This window comes from Molossus molossus, unplaced genomic scaffold, assembly GCF_014108415.1.
Source record: "Molossus molossus isolate mMolMol1 unplaced genomic scaffold, mMolMol1.p scaffold_m16_p_6, whole genome shotgun sequence".
Classification (NCBI taxonomy): Eukaryota; Metazoa; Chordata; class Mammalia; order Chiroptera; family Molossidae; genus Molossus; species Molossus molossus.
Window position 1 is genome coordinate 19,497,059 of NW_023425399.1, and position 17,010 is coordinate 19,514,068.

At 49.7% G+C, this 17,010-nt stretch overlaps 1 protein-coding gene across 7 annotated transcripts in view; it reads right to left on the minus strand.

Moving 5' to 3' along the window:
- The window catches only part of EPB41L1 (erythrocyte membrane protein band 4.1 like 1), a 119,635-nt gene that overhangs the window by 48,927 nt on the left and 53,698 nt on the right, over positions 1-17,010 (minus strand). For 6 of the 7 annotated variants that reach the window (XM_036245318.1, XM_036245316.1, XM_036245321.1 and 3 more), the window contains exons 3-6: positions 4,393-4,583; positions 3,274-3,438; positions 1,346-1,450; positions 710-752 (exon numbers count right to left, since the gene is read on the minus strand). In XM_036245318.1, the coding sequence (XP_036101211.1) occupies positions 710-752; positions 1,346-1,450; positions 3,274-3,438; positions 4,393-4,569 (490 nt within the window). In that variant the 5' untranslated portion in view covers positions 4,570-4,583. Of the gene's footprint in view, positions 1-709; positions 753-1,345; positions 1,451-3,273; positions 3,439-3,975; positions 4,035-4,392; positions 4,584-17,010 lie in introns of those variants that run through there. The other variant, XM_036245319.1, reaches the window with a different exon arrangement.

A 17,010-nucleotide genomic window follows, 5' to 3' on the forward strand; every position in this document is an offset into this window, starting at 1 on the left:
CAGTATTTCTTTCTCTCTTTTTCTCTCCCTTCCTCTCTCTCTAAAATCAATAAACATATCCTTGGGTGAGGATTTTCTTTTTTAATGACAACAGCTAACACAATAACCATCCAGTGTGAATGAATCAAAATTACACCTATTTAACCAAGCTGAGCTCTGGCCGGTGTGGCTCAGTTGGTTGGGTATCATCTCATGTACCAAAAGGTTGACAGTTCGACTCCCAATCGGGGCACATGCCCAGTTTGCAGGCTTAACCCCCAGTAGGGGCATGGAGGAGGCAGTCGATCAATGTTTTGCTCTCAAATCAATGTTTCTCTTTCTCCCTCTCCCTTCCACGCTCTCTAAAATCAATGAAAAAAAAAAAACTAACTAAAATAATACCCATTTTTTCATCAGATCGGCAAAAAGTATATTTTTTGGTGTGCCGCAGAATTTTAGTAATTAGTTTATAATGAAAAAGGTTGAAAATTGCTGCTTTAGACAGTCATTTCTCTTGTCCAGGCCTCAGGCTCCTCATCTATAAAACAACGGCCTGCCTTCCCCAAGACCTCCCACAGGGAGCAGAGGAGCTCGAGAGTCTGAACGCGTCCCAAAGTCGACATAGCAGCACAAGGCGCCCCCCAAAGTCGACAGAGCAGCACAAGGCGCCCTCCTGGCCTGGAGCCCGCCCACCCTTCCACCGCGCTCCCAGCCACAGCGGGCCACTCACTCCGGATCTGCTTCTTGATTTCCTTGGAGGGGTCCAGCCAGTTCTGCAAGAGAAGACAGAGTTCTTTAGAGGAAAGATGACAAAGAGGAGCCCGATAGGTCTAGGAAAGAGAAACGGCCTGAAATGGCTCCATGGTCAGATGCTGCGGGGAACACCCTTCCCTGGCTGAGCTGTCTGGACCCTTTGCCTTGGGACCCAGAAGAAAGGGAACGAGCCCTGGATTCACGACAGAGCCTGGGATCCAGGGCTCTGGGGCTGGCACTGCCCTGAGGCAGCACAGTGAACAGGTAATACAGCTGCCATGAGACTGGTGGGAAGGAGGAAACTCAGACCGGAGTCTCCCAAGGGTGGTGGGAGTCCCTCAGTTCCCCCAGGGAGGCATGGATGGCTCTCCAGATTCCCATCTGGGGTGACATGCAGGTCCTCAAGAAAGGACTGAGAGACGGAGTAGACACAGAGAACAGAGGACACTGTAAGGCTAGCTGAACCCTGGGCACGCGCAGACAGAAGGTGCCTAGGGATGCTCTGAGGACTGATGGGGCCACCAGGATACGGAGCCTGAGGGATACGGGGCCTGAGGGAAGCAGTCTCCACCACAGCAGGCCTCCCCTCCAGCCTCCTCCCCAGCCCAGGTACCTTCTGGCTGTCAGCGTCACAGAAGGTCAGGCCGAAGTAGTCCTTCTCCAGGAGGTTGAGGTGCTCACAGACCAGGTCAAACAGCACCTGGCCCCGGCCGTGTTTCTGAAGAAGACAGCAAAACTTGTGTGAGGCCAGAACACACCTCTGGTGGGGCAGGGGGTACCTCTGACTCCACCAGGACAAGGTGAACCCCCAGAGCCTTCCAGCCCCCAGAGAGATGTCAGCACTTCTGCCACCCGCCTGGCTCTGCACCTGGTGCCCAGGTCACCAACCACCTTCTTCCAAGCCCTCCCAGACCTCAGACCTGCTCGAGGGTGAGGAGGGAGTTGGAGTCGGGGTGGTGGTGGTGGGGGGGGTGACTAATTTCTCCTTTTTTCACAGTGATTAAGAGAAGGAGGCCAACTTGGACCCAAGGAGCAGAGGATGAAAAGTCTAAGCTTCGGGTGTGAGAAGAGAAGAGCTTCCTGAAATATGAGGGACTCAGGGTCACAGTGTGATGCACCCTCCCCAGCCCTTCCCCTTATACAAAGTCTGAGTGACATCCAGGGCAGCCCAGCCTGGAGTGCCACCCCGCTCAGGCAGCAAGCGAGGTTTTATAGGGGCTCACAGGGCCTAAATCAGCCTCAGCAAGAAGCAGCCCTGGGAGAGCCCTTTCTGCCCCACCCCCATACAGCCAGGCTGGGTACCTCTCTGAACACCACCTGGGGCTGAGGGTTCACAAGGACAAATCCCAGAACCGGGCTGGGCACCCCAAACCCACAGGGGTGAGGAAGAGCACCAGCAGAGGGATCACAGGGCAGAGGGGGTGGGTGAGAAGCAGTCTACTCAGAGGCAAGGGCCTCCAGAGCGAGGGTGAGGTCCCTGCCAGGTCTGGGGAGCTCATGGGACCGAGAGCAGGCCTGACTATGGGGGCAGCTTCGGGAAGCCAGGAGGGCCTGAGCCTGGGGAACAGCAGTGCCTCAGAGAGGGGCCTGACCCCAGCCAGACTCCACTCTCCCAGAGCTGGCTGAAACCGCCGTTTGGGGCCAGTGTGGATAAGAGAGAAGAGGTAGAAGATATCTCTTTATTTTGCCCAGAAGTAGGCCAGGTGTTTATTCTAAAACCCTTCTATAGAAGAAAGAAATATTAAAACAAAACAAAAAACCCAACCCTGCCAAAAAAGAGGGACCCGGTCTCCCAGGGCTCAGAAGTAACGGACGTCTACAAGACCAGGGCGTGGGGAGAAAGGCAGCAGCTCCTGTAACTCAGTGGTAAGGCCACCTTCTGGACTCTTCTGGGTGCAGGAAGAGGGGCAGGAAGGTGCCCAGACTAGGGAAGAACCTCTAAGAGGGCGAGAGAATTCAGAATTCGGGTAGGAGTCTGAGCCTATATAGGAAAAGAGATGCTGACCCCAGAGAGGAGGCGTCTGCTCTGCCACCCAGTGTGAGCCAGGATCATGCCACTGGGTTTCTGCAAGGACTGGTGAGTGTGTCCTTCCGATGGGCTGCCTCCTTATGCCTGGGGGACATCCTTACCCTGGAACCCTAGGGGGCAGGTTGGTCTCGAGATCCGAGGTAGTGCCCTGGAAGGGGCGTGGGGCAGTTCACAAGGGAGGACCCCTCTCTCCACCCAATAAATACAGAGAAATGATTCTGGTTGAAACATCAGTGTCTGCTGGGTCACAATGAAGAGACCGGGCTACATATCAGCCTTTAGATGGTGGCTCCTTGCTACGGTACAACCACCCTAAGACACCTTTTCCTGGTGCCAGCCTGGTGCTTTGTCTAATTCTATTTGCCATCTAAACAGCCGTCTCCGGGCCTCGGTGCCACCATCCGCACAAAAGGCTAGCCCGGTCATCTCTCTGGGATGCCCATGAAGAATGGATGCCCTCACTCTGAGACAAGCTGGCTGGGGGCGGGGCATGTGGCACTGACGGTCCCTACCTCCACCTCACACTCATACTCAGAGGCGTCGAGCAGGGTGACTCGGCAGATGGCACTCTTGTATTTCTTGGCAATCTTCTGGGGTGATTTCTGGGCCTTGCTGGGCGTGGTCCTCTCTGACAGGCCATCAGCCTCCCCGTTGTCCTTCTCCTCCATGTCTAGGCTCTGTAGGTCCAACCAGGAAAAGAGTTCGGTCAGTGGGCTGAAATCAGAGCCTTTCATCCAAATGAGATGCAACAAGGGGGCAGCTGGAGCTAAGATGGACCCCAAAATGAAAGCCACTGGCGTCCCAGGCCCCTGGGATGAGCAGGGTGTATGGCGGGCATGTGCAGGAGGAGAGCCAGAGCTTCTGTGTGCAACAGGGTGGCTCACGCAAGGGGCCCACTGCTCCCCGTGGGCTCCTGCTGCCGTGGGCAGCCCCCACAGGCAGGAGCACCCCCCGAAACCAAACCCAGTGGCCAGACTGCCCCGTCTCCCTAAAATAGTGCGTGAGTTATCAGGGTATCCATCTGGTCTCCTCCTTCTTGGCCTATCTCGGTCTAGCATGAGGCTGAGGACTTGTGGACTGATGTAATGGAGGGAAGGGAGGTCAGCGTCCTGCCCTCTAGTCCTGACTCTACCACTGACATCCTCAGTGACTTTGGCCGAGTCCCCGCCCTGCCTGGGCCTGTCGTGAATTAAGGAAGGTGTGAATTCACTGACCAGGTGATTCCTTGAGTCCCTTCTTCAGGATGATAAGCTTTGTTCTGGGGCCACACTGGGCTTGCCAAGCTAGAATGGACAGGTTTGGGGTAGGAAAATAAGGTTGAAATAACATGTGTTTTCGATATCAGATCTAGATTCGACTTCCACCTCTGTCACTTTATAGTAACGTGACTTTGGGTAACTCACGTCATCCTTCTGAGCCTCAGTTTCCGCAAATGTAAAATGGGAAAGTTAATAGCTACGCTTTTAGGTTTGGGAGAATTACATATAAAAACGAACACAATGCCCCCGGCACTGTGCTCATCATGTAACGGGGCAGTAATAAATCTTCGTTCCCTATTCTTCTCTCTCCTAAGACTTGCCCCAGAGGATGAGCTGGGCAGGAAGAGGGATGCCCTGATCTCAGGCACACACCTGTTCAGCAGACCGGGTGTCCTGCTGGGGCGGATGCCTTTCATTGGAGTTGGCCTCGGGGTGGCCGTGGCCTGCGGGGGTCAGTGGGGTGGTCACAGCAGCAGCGGCCTCAGGCTGCTGTGGAGCCTCTTCCTGCGCTTTCTTCACCTCAGATTCGGGGCCTGTCTCTGTTGTCATGGTGACCGGTACGCCTGCATTGGCATGAAGAAGAACATGTGATGGGGAAAGAGGCAGTGATGGTGTGGCAGAACAGAGTGAGAGGGGCAGGAAGTCATGCCGAGAGAGACAGATGGAGACAAATGGACAAAGAGCCACAGAGAGAAAGGAGGGAGGAAGAGAAAGAGAGAGAGACAGGAAACAGGGATGGGGAGAGAGTCATTAGAAGTGAGGGGTTAGTGGTGGCAACTGAGGTCACAGGCTTCTCCCTCCCAACCCTGTGTCCAAATAGCTCCTCAGGGACTCCGATCTCATGTCCCAGGTTGACGTGAGTCTCTTTAGGGAGTCCCCCTCTGCCCAGAGCACAGAGGAAAGTCAGTGACCACCTCCAGGCAAGGCCTGGGCCAGGCTGTCTGTCCAATAGCAGCAGGCCCTGAGTGCCCCACTAGGCTACTGGCACACAGTAACCCCTCAATAAAGGCTGGATACACTGAACTCAACCAAAAGAGCCCTGGGTTCCAGGCCCTCCAGCACTGACTCTGGGCAAGGCTGTTCATGCCCCAAGCCTTGTCGATCATTCCTGTCCCACTGACTTCACAAGGATGTTGCCAGGATGGATCCAACGAGTAAGACAGGAAGGCACTCTTAACTAACGCACAGCCCTGCCACTATAAGAGTCAGGAAAACTGGGCTCGGGCCCCGGATTGGCCACAAATGGGGCATTCACTTTACCTCTCTAGGACTCATCTAAAAAGCAAGGGACTTAGAGAAATTATCTATTATATAAATTATATATACATTAGCTATTCTTATCAGTTTCCCCTTGGAGTAAGAAATGAGAGTTCAGAGAACCAAGGACCTATTGCGCAGCTATTCTGTGGCATAAGCACACTGCAAAGTCAGAAAGGAAGAGCGTGGCATGGTCCCACTTGATATTTTAAAACAAAACAATAACCTCAACAACCTCATTGCGTGTGTGCGCGTGTAGGAAAAGATCTGAAAGGGCACTCAGCAAACTCTTAAGAGAGGTTAATAATTCAGTAGTGGGTAAAGGAAAATAAGAGAGTTCCATGGGGTAGGACAAGAGAAGGAACTTTATTTCTTACTTTGTACACTTTGGAATTACTTGTATAATTTTAAATATACTTTTTTTTTTTATCCTCACCCGAGGACATTTTTCCATTCTTTGCTCAGATAGAGCGGGAGGGAGAGAGAGGAACGGAGAGAGAGAGAGAAACATCGATGTGAAAGGAACACATCGAGTGGCTGCCACCTGCACGACCGACCAGGGCCGGGGACAAACTGCAACCAAGGTACGTGCCCCTAGCGGGAACCAAACCCGGGTCTCTCAGGACCGCAGGCTGACGCTCTAACCGCTGAGCCAAACCGGCCAAGGCTTAAATATACTTTTAAAAAAAACTCACAAGTTGGGTTTTTTAAGAGAGAGAAAGTACCCATTCTGACCCCAATCAGTGGATCCTCAAAGACAAGTCTGGAACTAAACCCGGGAAACAGAGATCTGGGCAGGAATCATCACCCCTGAGTCTAGAGCCTTCCTCCAAATCCATCTGTTGCTTATGTGATACCAAGTGCCAACTCTGTGCCAGGACATAAATGAGAAAGATCAAGACTACACTTAGCAAACCCCCCCCCCCCCCGACTCCATCTACCATGGGAGGCCCCTGATGGGCAAACAGACAGACAGACAGATGCTGGATCTGCCCTTCAACACTGCAACTATCTGCAGGGGAACATATTCCTACCCGACACTTCCTTTTTGTTTTTCAGCTTCTCTCCCTGTATTCCAGGGGGGCACCAGACCGACTCAAACCAAAGGGCACTGGACAGAAAGTCGGGGGCCCTGAGCGCCCCACTCGGCCACATGAGAGCTCTAGGGCCCCAGGCGGGTCATAAGCATCCTCAAACTGCATCGAGTGGGTAATGAGTGAAATGCTTTGTAAGCTGGGGCTCGGAGCACAATGAGAGGGTTTGCTGATACTGATGCTGTTATTAAGGTGGAAGATGAGGAGGGAGGGAAGGCCTTGATCCACGGCTGCCTCATCCCCACCCAGAAATGCCTGCCGATCGCATCATCACCCTGGGCTTTATGGGATCACTGAAAGCCATAGTAAAATAAAGACTCTCTGTCGCTTGGGTGACACCAAGTGCTGACTCTGTACCAGGACACAAAGCAACAAGAGCTGATCCAGGGGAGCTCACAGCACAAACTGAGACTCATCCACCTGGCTGGATCTCTTCTTAGCCTGCGCGGGAGGATATTGGCCCTTCTACTAGATAAGGCCAATAGGGAAGAACCCTTAAAATAAACGCCTACTTAATTTTGCTTAAAAAAAAACAAAAGAATGCACAGACTAATCTGTATGTTTTTGCTGCAAGGAGCAGAAGTCACATGACTCTCATGGGCCCGGGCGGCCCAGAGGTCCTGGTGTATTGGCTCCTCCCCTCTGCTTCAGTCTGGATTCAGCCCACACTCCCTGAACCTTCCCCAGGCCTGGTCTACTTGCAAACAACCAGGAGAATCTTAAATAAATACCTGAGCCTTCGCTGCCCGGTTATTTCAGATAATTCGATCTCCTCTGTTTTTATAGATGATACCCAGAGAGCAAAAGAGACTTGAGAACCGTTACTTCCTCAGACAGGTTTCCCCTAGTCCCTCCCACCCCTCTCCTCCCCACCTGCTCTCCTGACTCCCCAGATCCTGGCTGCTTCAAGCAAACCTGAACAGAATCTCCTGGAAGGCGAAAGCACTCAGGTCCAAGGAGGTGTCATAAGCCACCCATGAGAACTATGCTAGGGCTGCTTAGATCAATGATGGCTTATCCACTCCAGAAAGTTTAAAAAGATGACGGCAAAGGTCTGAATGAAAAAGCATGATACACAATCGTTTCCACAGATTGACTCTATTTTGATGAATATATATATATATATATATACACACACACACACACACACACACATACACACAGATACAGAAAATTCAGCAAAGTATTAACTTTGGTTGTTTCTATACAGGGAGAGTACAGATCATTGTTTTTTTCTTTCTGCTTAACAGTGGTTCTCAATGTTTCTACTGTACTTAAGAGATTTCTTGATTTAAAAATAGAAATTAAAAAATAAATTTTTTTCAATGCACATGGCTTGGTATAACAGGATGAAAAGGAGATAAAGTCTGCTTAAACTTTAAAATTTTTTACTAATTAAAAAGAAAAATAGCCCTGGCCGGTTTGGCTCAGCGATTAGAGCGTTGGCCCACGGACCAGAGAGTCCTGGGTTCGGTTCCTGCTAAGGGCACGTACCTCAGTTGCGGTTCGTACCCAGCCCCAGATGGGGTTGTGTGGGTGGCAGCCAGTTGATGTGTCTCTCTGACATCGATGTTTCTCTCTCTCTCTTCCTCCCTCTCTCTCTGCTCTATCTGAAGATAAATGCAAAAATGTCCTCGGGTGAGGATAAAAAAAAAAAAGAAAGAAAGAAAACCTTAAAACAAAACAAACCTATGACGAGATCCTTCTTTGTTTTACAAGTCCAGGGATAACCGCATGGTCCTCTCACTAGGCCACAGAAAACGAGCCAAGAACCTAGCTGTGGCTTCTGCTACAGCCAGCCACGTGGGCACAGTGCTGTCCAGGCCCAGGTCAGCACAGACTGATGAGCCCACGGGGCAGCTGGGCTGGCCCGGCACCCCAGGGGACCCCGGGAAACACATGGTTCCCACCGCTCTCCCTGCTCCGTGGGTGGATGATGCTCACCCAGGAAACGGTTAAACACCAGGCAAAATGTGACTTAGATTTGCTAATGTGTGTTTCAGCCCCCAGAAGATTCTAGAGAGCTGGTGATAGGGAACATGGCCTGGGGTTCTCAAAGAAGGGCTTATAGGGTAGGGAAGGGAGGGTGAGGTGGAGTCGGTTGTGAAAAAAGGAAAGGTTTAGACAGGAGATGGCAGGGAGGGCATTTGGGCTGAGTCGCCATGTGAGCAAAGGCCCAGAGGTGGGAACAGGCAGTGCTGTGCAGAGGACAGACAGGTGGCCTTGACATCCTGACTCCTCAGAACAAGAAGCCTAGAAAGGTGAGCGTCAAGCAGCCTGGCAGGGGGAACAGGTTGGAGTCGGGTGGAGTGAAGGAGCTGGGGGTGGTGCAGGCAGCCTTGCAGGAGTCCGAAGTGTGGGTCTGTTAGGAAGGGCAGGGGTCCCACCACTGCATACTGCGTCGGGCTAGGCCAGGGCCGGGAACCCCCCGCAGGGCAGCAGGGCCAGGGCAGACCTAGTTCAGACAGAACTGGGTCAGACAGACCCAGACCCAAAGTCTGGCTCCACCACTAGCTCACTCAGTGACTGTAAGCAAGTGACTTCACTTCTCGGAGTCTAGGTGGCCTCGTCTAGAAAACAGAGATACGCTGCCCTTCCTCCCAGGGCGGTGATGGAGATTCAGGAAAACAATATCGAGAGAGCGCTTAGCACAGTTTGCACCCCAGAAAATGACCCTGAGAGGGTCTATAATTAGAAGCAGTAATGGGAAGCCCAGTAGGGAGTGGTCTGAGAACCAATTCAGAAGTGCCCACCCAGAACAGATGGAGAAAGACGTTCTAAGAGACAGAGGCCGGCAAGGCCTGACTGATGACACTAAATATGAAACCGGAATGCATAGGATTAGCAAAGGGCGAGGTCAGCCTGGGAAGTAAATGCTGACAGTGCCCATGCCAGCCCTGTCAGGAGGAGAGGGGCCCTGTGAGGCCCAGGATGCTCACCCGGTGGGTCTGGGGCCAGCCCTGCAGGCTGTTAGCCTCTGATGCTCTTGAACATTGCAACCACCTGCTGGCTCGCCTTCCAGGGGCACTAAGCAGCCTTCACACACTGGCCCTCCATCTGGGTGGTCTTCTGGGAGAGGGTGTCCTAGCCCAGCTGAGGTAATATTCACTCGGCTTGCTGTTGTGCCATTCATTAAAATGAATCGCAGATTTATACATCCGGCCTTCCAACCTGGGTTAGCATGAGTCAGCATCCCTGAGTCCAGTAACTCGGATTGGTTCTTTTTCTTTATTCCCATAGTCACTGCTCAGGTGCAAACCACTCTCAACCTGTGCTTGTATGGCTTCCCCAGCCTCCTCCATGAACTCCCTGTGGCCACCTGGGCCCTCCTAGGGTTTATTCTCCACAGAGGAGCCACAAGGACCTTTTCAAAACTCTAATTGGATGCCCTCTGTAAAACCTCCAATAACTTCCCATCAAAAGAAAACACAAACTCTGTCAGAGCTACAGGTCCCTGTACGTGGCCCCTGCATCAGCTCCCACCGAGGCTCACGCCCTACTGCCACTTCGCCGTGGGCCTGCCACACTGGCTTTCCGTCTGCTCCTCCACCACACCAAGCTTGCCTCTGCTGTGGGACTCTGTCCTACATGGTAGCTCTGCGTGGACAGTGGGCTTGTCCCCCCGTCTCTTGGCCATGGCAGCTCTTACCCTTCAGATTGCAATCTCTGTTCCCCTTGACCACTCTCTCTAAAATGGGTTCTTCCCCCTAGTATTTTTGGCTACAGCATGCTTATTTTTTGTTTGTTGTTCATTTTGTTTGCCATTTTAACCATTTTTAAGTATAATAACTCGGGTTCATTAATTGCATTCACAATGTTGTACAACAATCATCACTACCTATTTCCAAAAATTGTCATCACCCAAACAGACACTCTGTACCCATTTAACAGGCATGCCAAATTTTTTTCCATAGTAACTATCACAAACAAAACTTACATTGACTGACTGATTTACTTATTTGTTTCTATTCATCCTCTAGAGCATAAACTTCATAAAGACAAAACTTTATCTGTCTCATTCACCATTACCCCTGGGGGCTTAGTACAGTGTTTGTTTGTTTGTTTGTTTGTTTTTTATCCTCACCCGAGGACATTTTTCCATTTTTTTAATTCAGATAGAGCAGGAAGGAGAGAGAGGAAGAGAGAGAGAGAGAAACATCGACGTGAAAGGGACACATCGAGTGGCCACCACCCACACGACCCAACCAGGGCCGGGGACAAACTGCAGCCAAGGTACGTGCCCTTAGCGGGAACCGAACCCCGGTCTTTGTGGACCGCAGGCTGACGTTCTAACCACTGAGCAAAACCAGCTGGGGCTTTGTTTGTTTTTTTGAAAGTAAGAACAGCAAAACCAACGCTTCTAGAGTTTGCTATTTGCCAGGTACTAATCTAAGCACTTTTTACATCAATTAACTCATTTAATTTTTATAATAACCTATAATAGATACTCTTATTATCTCCATTTTACAAAAGAAGAAACTGAGATGTTAAGTAACTTGCCCAAGATCATACAGCTAGTCAAAGGCAGTGCCAGAATTTAAACCCAGGGATCTAGTGTCAGATGGATGGGTAGATGGACAAATGGGGGAACACAGGGGTAATGGGAGGATGGAATATCAACAAGACAATTTTTTAATCTTCTCAACTGGGGACCAGAGACTGGGGTTGCATTCACCCTCGGAGCCTTTCTGGGTACCAGCCAGCCAGCCTATTCTGATGACTTATCAGCTTTTAAGCACCAGGCTTTTCCATCCAAACTCCTGATACTATCATCCTTATTTTACTGATGAGGACATACGCCCAGGGAGGCATACCAATTTGCCCAAGGTCATAAGGCTGTGCCAAGTCTCTCTGGCTCCTGAGGCCACCTCACTACAGGGCCTTGCAGCAGCTGCAGAGGAGTCCATCCTGTACTGATTTCTGCCAGGGGTGAGGCTGCTTCTGGAAAAATTTCCCAAGATTGAAAAGCAAAGGTGCTGGGAAAAGCCGAACTCAGATCAGGACCACTGTCTGTTTCAGTTCTGCCACCTCCTATCTGAGGGGACTGGGCAGGTCACGTCCCCTTTCTGAGCATGTTTCCTCATTTGTCAAACAGGATGACAGCCCCTGTCCTCCCACTGTAGAGAAGGGCCATGTAGATAAAGGATGTGACAGAGAAGAAAAGCACTTTGAAATACGAAAGCCAAAGTCCCAGTAAATACAGGGAGAGTCTATTACAGATGCTTACAACATGTACCAGAAGCATGTCTTTGCATGCATATGCCTCACAGGGGAACAACACTGGGCACATACAGCCACATGTGTCCACGGCTGTGAACAATTGTCCCCCAGACAGCAAGGCTGTCTCTTCTAAATCATGGACACTGACAGCATTTGTCCAGGCATATTCCTGGGAATTCTGAACCAGGTAGAATCTAATGGTAGGAAGGAGTGTAAAAACAGAGAGAAAAATGGACAGGGTGTGGGAGACACCAAAACACCAAGAGAATGCAAGGCAGAAAGTACAACTCTTCTGTTCTGAGTGATGTTTCCATCATCACAGTCACCGGGATAACCGTCCTTTCTTTTGGAAAGTCAGGGGCTCACGTTCCCCATCCTCCTAGAACCATGCTCCTGGGCCATTAGTCTCCATTTGCAGCCCCATATCCATGTCCCATGCAAAGAAGCGGGAGGCTGACCTCTCTTGGACTGTCCCTTGAGCTCCCTTGTCTGCTGGCTCTGGTTGGGCTTGGCCAATGGGAGGCACTAGCAGGAGCACAGAGCGTGGAAGGAGAGAGAGGTCAGGGTATATCTTTCCGATTCTTTCCCTGTGGTTCCAGCAGTGGCTGAGCCCCTATGTGACAGCTCCTCGCACAGGTCTAGCCATCACTGAATTCTGGGAACACTGTCCCCTCCCTCTGCTCATTCAGGCCAAAGGGAGGTAACAGTTTCTGTCACTGTCAGTTTGAAGGTACCCCTTGTGGGTTCCCTTAACCCTGTCCACACCTTTATTACCAATCAACTCAGTTGAAGCACCTGATATGTACACCAAAATGAAATTCTATTTTCCCTTACAATCTGATAGTATACCTCCTGACACTAAATATCCTAGGAATTAGAGAGGCAGGGAATGAGAATTGGGAGGAAGAAGTATAATCTAGTGGTTAAGGGAAATAGGAAACAAGGAGTCCTCTAGCCTCTCTGTGCCTATATCTTCCCCTGTAAAACCCCAAGGATAATCTTGCCTACCTCACGGGTGTACTGTGACAATAGAATCAGATCATGCCTGTAAAGCACTTAACACACACCGAAACCGCCACTTAGTACTCGAGAAATGTTAGATATTCTCATCTGCACTATTAAGTCTGAAGGCTGAACTGTTAACGATAGCATTCCCTTGGAGAAGAAATTACTGACTTTGTTTTTCTTTTTGGGGGGTTCTCTGTGTTTTGCAACATTTCTACTACAAACATGTATTACTTTTGGAGTTAGAAAAGAACGAAAAGAAAAACCAGAGACAGAGAGAGAGAGAGAGACTATTAAGACTTCTTCTTTCTCCCCAGAGATGATGCTACCTCCACTGGGATTTCCCTGGTACGGAACATGCACTTCCTGGAGTGACGATCTCCAGGTGGATGTGAATGAAATGACTGGCTGCCATGAGGGAAGAGGGGTGCAGGGTGAGAGAGCTGCCTCTGGGGCTCTGTACAACCCTCCCAGCCTCGGGAGCTCTTGCTAGATGCAGACAGGCTGAAATGGGAGCTGGGCCACAGTGGTTCTTACTCTGCTCAGGGTCCACGCGACATGGGGACATGGCAATTTGTCAGAAGCTTGTGGTACCCAGGGGCACCGCATTAAACAAAACCAAGCAATGTGAAGAGGCTGCCACCCGTTAGCCCTGGCTTCTTGCCCAAAGGCTTCACATGCCACCATGGAGCCACACACTGACGTGCAGTTGTGGGCCGGGGACCACGTGACAGGCCAAGAACTGCAGAGTAACAGCCTCAGAAAGGAGAAATGCCTCCCTTTTGGACCACACTGATGACTGCAGAGGAAGACAGGGACCGCCCTGTAACTGGGCATCCTCTGCGAGCCGGGCTATTAGCTGGATCTCTTCCAGGCGTTGTCTCATTGGAGCTGCACAAGGGCCAAGCAGGGTAGGTGGGCTTATTCCTCAGGCAGGCTTGGCTGGCCAAGGTCACACAGCCAGTCAGATCGGGTAGAGCCCAGGACTAGGACCCAGGTCTGCTGGCTCATGGTCTCATGCTCTTCCCCCTCAATCATGCTACATCCCACGACCTCCAACTTGCTGTCAACCATGTAACCAAAGCTACTGTTGCTCTGGATATAGAAATAATAACAGCAGTATCAACCCCTCCCTCATGCAAGGCCCTTGACAATTTAAAGGATCCTTTTATAATCATCATTTCGCGTGGACCTCACTGATCAGCGGTTGGTGAGAGGGAGCACAGAACAGCAGTTACAAACACAGGCTTTGGACCAGTTTGAATCTTGCTTCCACTGGCTTGGGGACCTGGGGCCAAGTTGCTTAACCTTTCTGAGAGCCAGTTGGAGCATTTAGAGTGAAAATAATACCCTCCACGCCTCAAAGGCATTCGGTGAGAATCAGACGAGAGTGCAGAGGCGCTCACTCTGGCTCCATGTCTACAGACTCTCAGGAAGTGGCAGCGATGGCTCCTTTCAGTAAGGCTGTCTGGACCATACAGATGGACAAACTGAGGTCCAGAGAGAGTAAAAAACTTGCCCAAGGACACTCAGGGTATAAGCAGCAGCAGGGCCCAGGCAGCCACTCACAGTGTCCAAAGAGAATTTGAGAATTTCATAGGTGAGCTCCATACTGGGTGAAAGAGCGGTTTGCCTTGGACATCCCCACCCTTTGAGGGTGACAGAGGCAGGGCCCTCTCTGTCCTTGCCCCTCAGGCTTTGCTGGAAAGGAGAAGGAGAAGCAGCAGACCTCCCCTCTCACGGTCTCAGTTTCCGACCCTTTCTCTCACTTGATTTTCTTTAATTGTTTAAACACTGTAAGAGTTGCCCTGGCCAGTTTGGCTCAGCGGTTGGAGCGTCTGCCTGCGGTCCGGAGAGACCCGGGTTCGGTTCCCGCTAAAGGCATGTACCTCGGTTGCAGTTTGTCCCCGGCCCTGGTTGGTCGTGCAGGTGGCAGCCACTCGATGTGTCCCTTTCACGTCGATGTTTCCCTCTCTCTCTCTTCCTCTCTCTCCCTCCTACTCTGTCTGTACAAAAAAATGGAAAAATGTCCTCGGATGAGGATTAAAAAAAAAAAAAAAAAAAACACTGTAAGAGTCCACTGTCAGATGTATGTATGTATGTATGTATTTAATCCTCACCCGAGGATATTTTTCTATTTATCGTCAGATAGAGTGGGAAGGAGAGAGAGAGAAACATCTACACGAGAGGGACACATCGACTGGTTGCCTTCCGTGTGACCCGGACCAGGGCTAGGGACGAACCACAACCGAGGTACGTGCCCTTGGCCGAATTGAACTGCGACTCATTGGTCCACAGGCCGATGCTCTAACCGTTGAGCCAAACCAGCCAGGGCACTGTCAGCTTTATTTAGAATACAGTAAAATTGGAAGCAACTTTAAATGTCCAAATTAATGAGGACTTATTCATTCCATTAATTACAAAAGTATTACATACCTATCGAGGAAATTTTTGAGATAGATTTTATATATACTGATATGGAAAGATGTCAAGGCATCATTAAATGAAAAAATCTAAATTATAAAACAATAATGTAATGTATGTTCCCATTCTGGTGTGTATGTTTATGTAGGCATAGAAAACACTGCAAGGGCACATGGCACACTGTTATTTGCTAGAGAGAAGGATTTTGGATGGGGAGCAAAAGAGAGAATACATTTCTAAATTAGGATTTTGTAATAAAATTATGTATTTCTTTTGTAATTAAAATTAAGATAAAATAAATATAACATTTTAAAAATTTTATTTTGGTCAGTCTTATTTACTTCCCATAGTACCTGCTCTAACTCCACTTCTGCCTGTGAGTACCATCTCTATGTATGGGCATACCTAATTAAACCACTTTAATCTGCATGCTCATGATTTTATGGGGTATTTTTTTCACTTAACATTAATTGTATCAGAAATATTTCCACATTGATATATCATCACAGCTAACATTCATGGGTGTTATATTATGTGCTAGTTACCATGCTAGGAGTTTTACATGCCTTATCGTTCAGTCTTGATGACAATCCTAGAAGGAGATATTTGGACTATCCATATTACAGATGGGAAAATTGAGGTTTAAAAAGATGAACTGAACCCTAGCCAATATGGCTCAGCGGTTACAGCGTCAGCCTGCAGTCCAAAGAGTCGTGGGTTCAATTCCCAGTCAAGGGCACATACCTCGGTTGCAGGTTCGATCCCCAGCCCTGGTCGGGGTCATGAGGGAGACAACCAATCAATGTGTCTCTCTCATATCAATGTTTCTCTCTCTCTCTCTTTCCCTCCCTCTCTCCCTCCTTTCCACTCTATCTGAAAATCAATGGAAAAATATCCTCAGGTGAGGATTAAAAAAAAAAAAAGATAATAAATAAATAAATAATGAATTGAACCCTAGCCAGTTTGGCTCAGTGGTTAGAATGTCGACCCATGAACGGAGGGGTCAAGGGTTTGATTCAAGTCAAGGGCACGTACCTGGGTTTCAGGTTTCTCTGGCCCCAGGCTGGGTTGTGCAAGAGACAACCAATCAATGTGTCTCTCTCACATCGAAGTTTCTCTCTCTCTCTCTCCCCCTCCCTCCACTCTCTCTAAAAAAGTCAATAGAAAGATATCCTTGGGTAAGGATTAATTTAAAAAGAAGAAGAAGATGATGAATTAATTTGTCAACACCTCACCACTAGTAAGGACAGAAACCAGGCTTGAGCTCTGGTCTGTGTGTACCCCAAGTTCCTGCTGGGAACCTCTCTACCCTGCTCCCCTCATAGACACTGACTGGTGAGTGAGAAGAATGTGGCAAGTAGGGATGAGGAGACTCAGGTCCTGGGTCTCTATTTCCATGACCTTGGACAAGTCACTTCCCCTCTGCTTGGTTCACTCAGACAATTCTTTCACCAAACAGGCATTTGCAAATCACTGAGCTACGTGCCGAGGATACAACGATGGGTAAAACATGAACCCTGCCCTCACAGAGATTAGAGCCTAGCCTGAATCTCTGCCTGCACAGGAAGAACCTGACCCCTGTCCCACCTCTGTCACAGGGACATGTGAAATGAGATGAAATGAATAAAGAATGACGCAAAGGAGCTTCAGAGCACAGGCCCATGTGCTGCAAGATAAGTATTTCTGTGGCTGTTCATGGCTGTGTATTATTTTATCCACTGGATATTCCAAAACGTTCTCAATCATCTTCCTATTGTCAGGCACTTAGTCCCACTTTGCTGCTATTATAGCAGGAGCTCTGATGGGGATCCATCCAAAAAAAAAAAAATTATTCAAAAGGCAGATTCACAAAGAAGATGCTGCAAAACCTTAGAATGGCTGAAGGAAGACAAGTCCTTCGTCTTAAACTCACAAAGCCTCAAACGGAAGTCATGACCCTGGTGGCTTCCCTGACTCCAAGCTGCCCGCCTCTGCCCCGGGGACAGCTGAG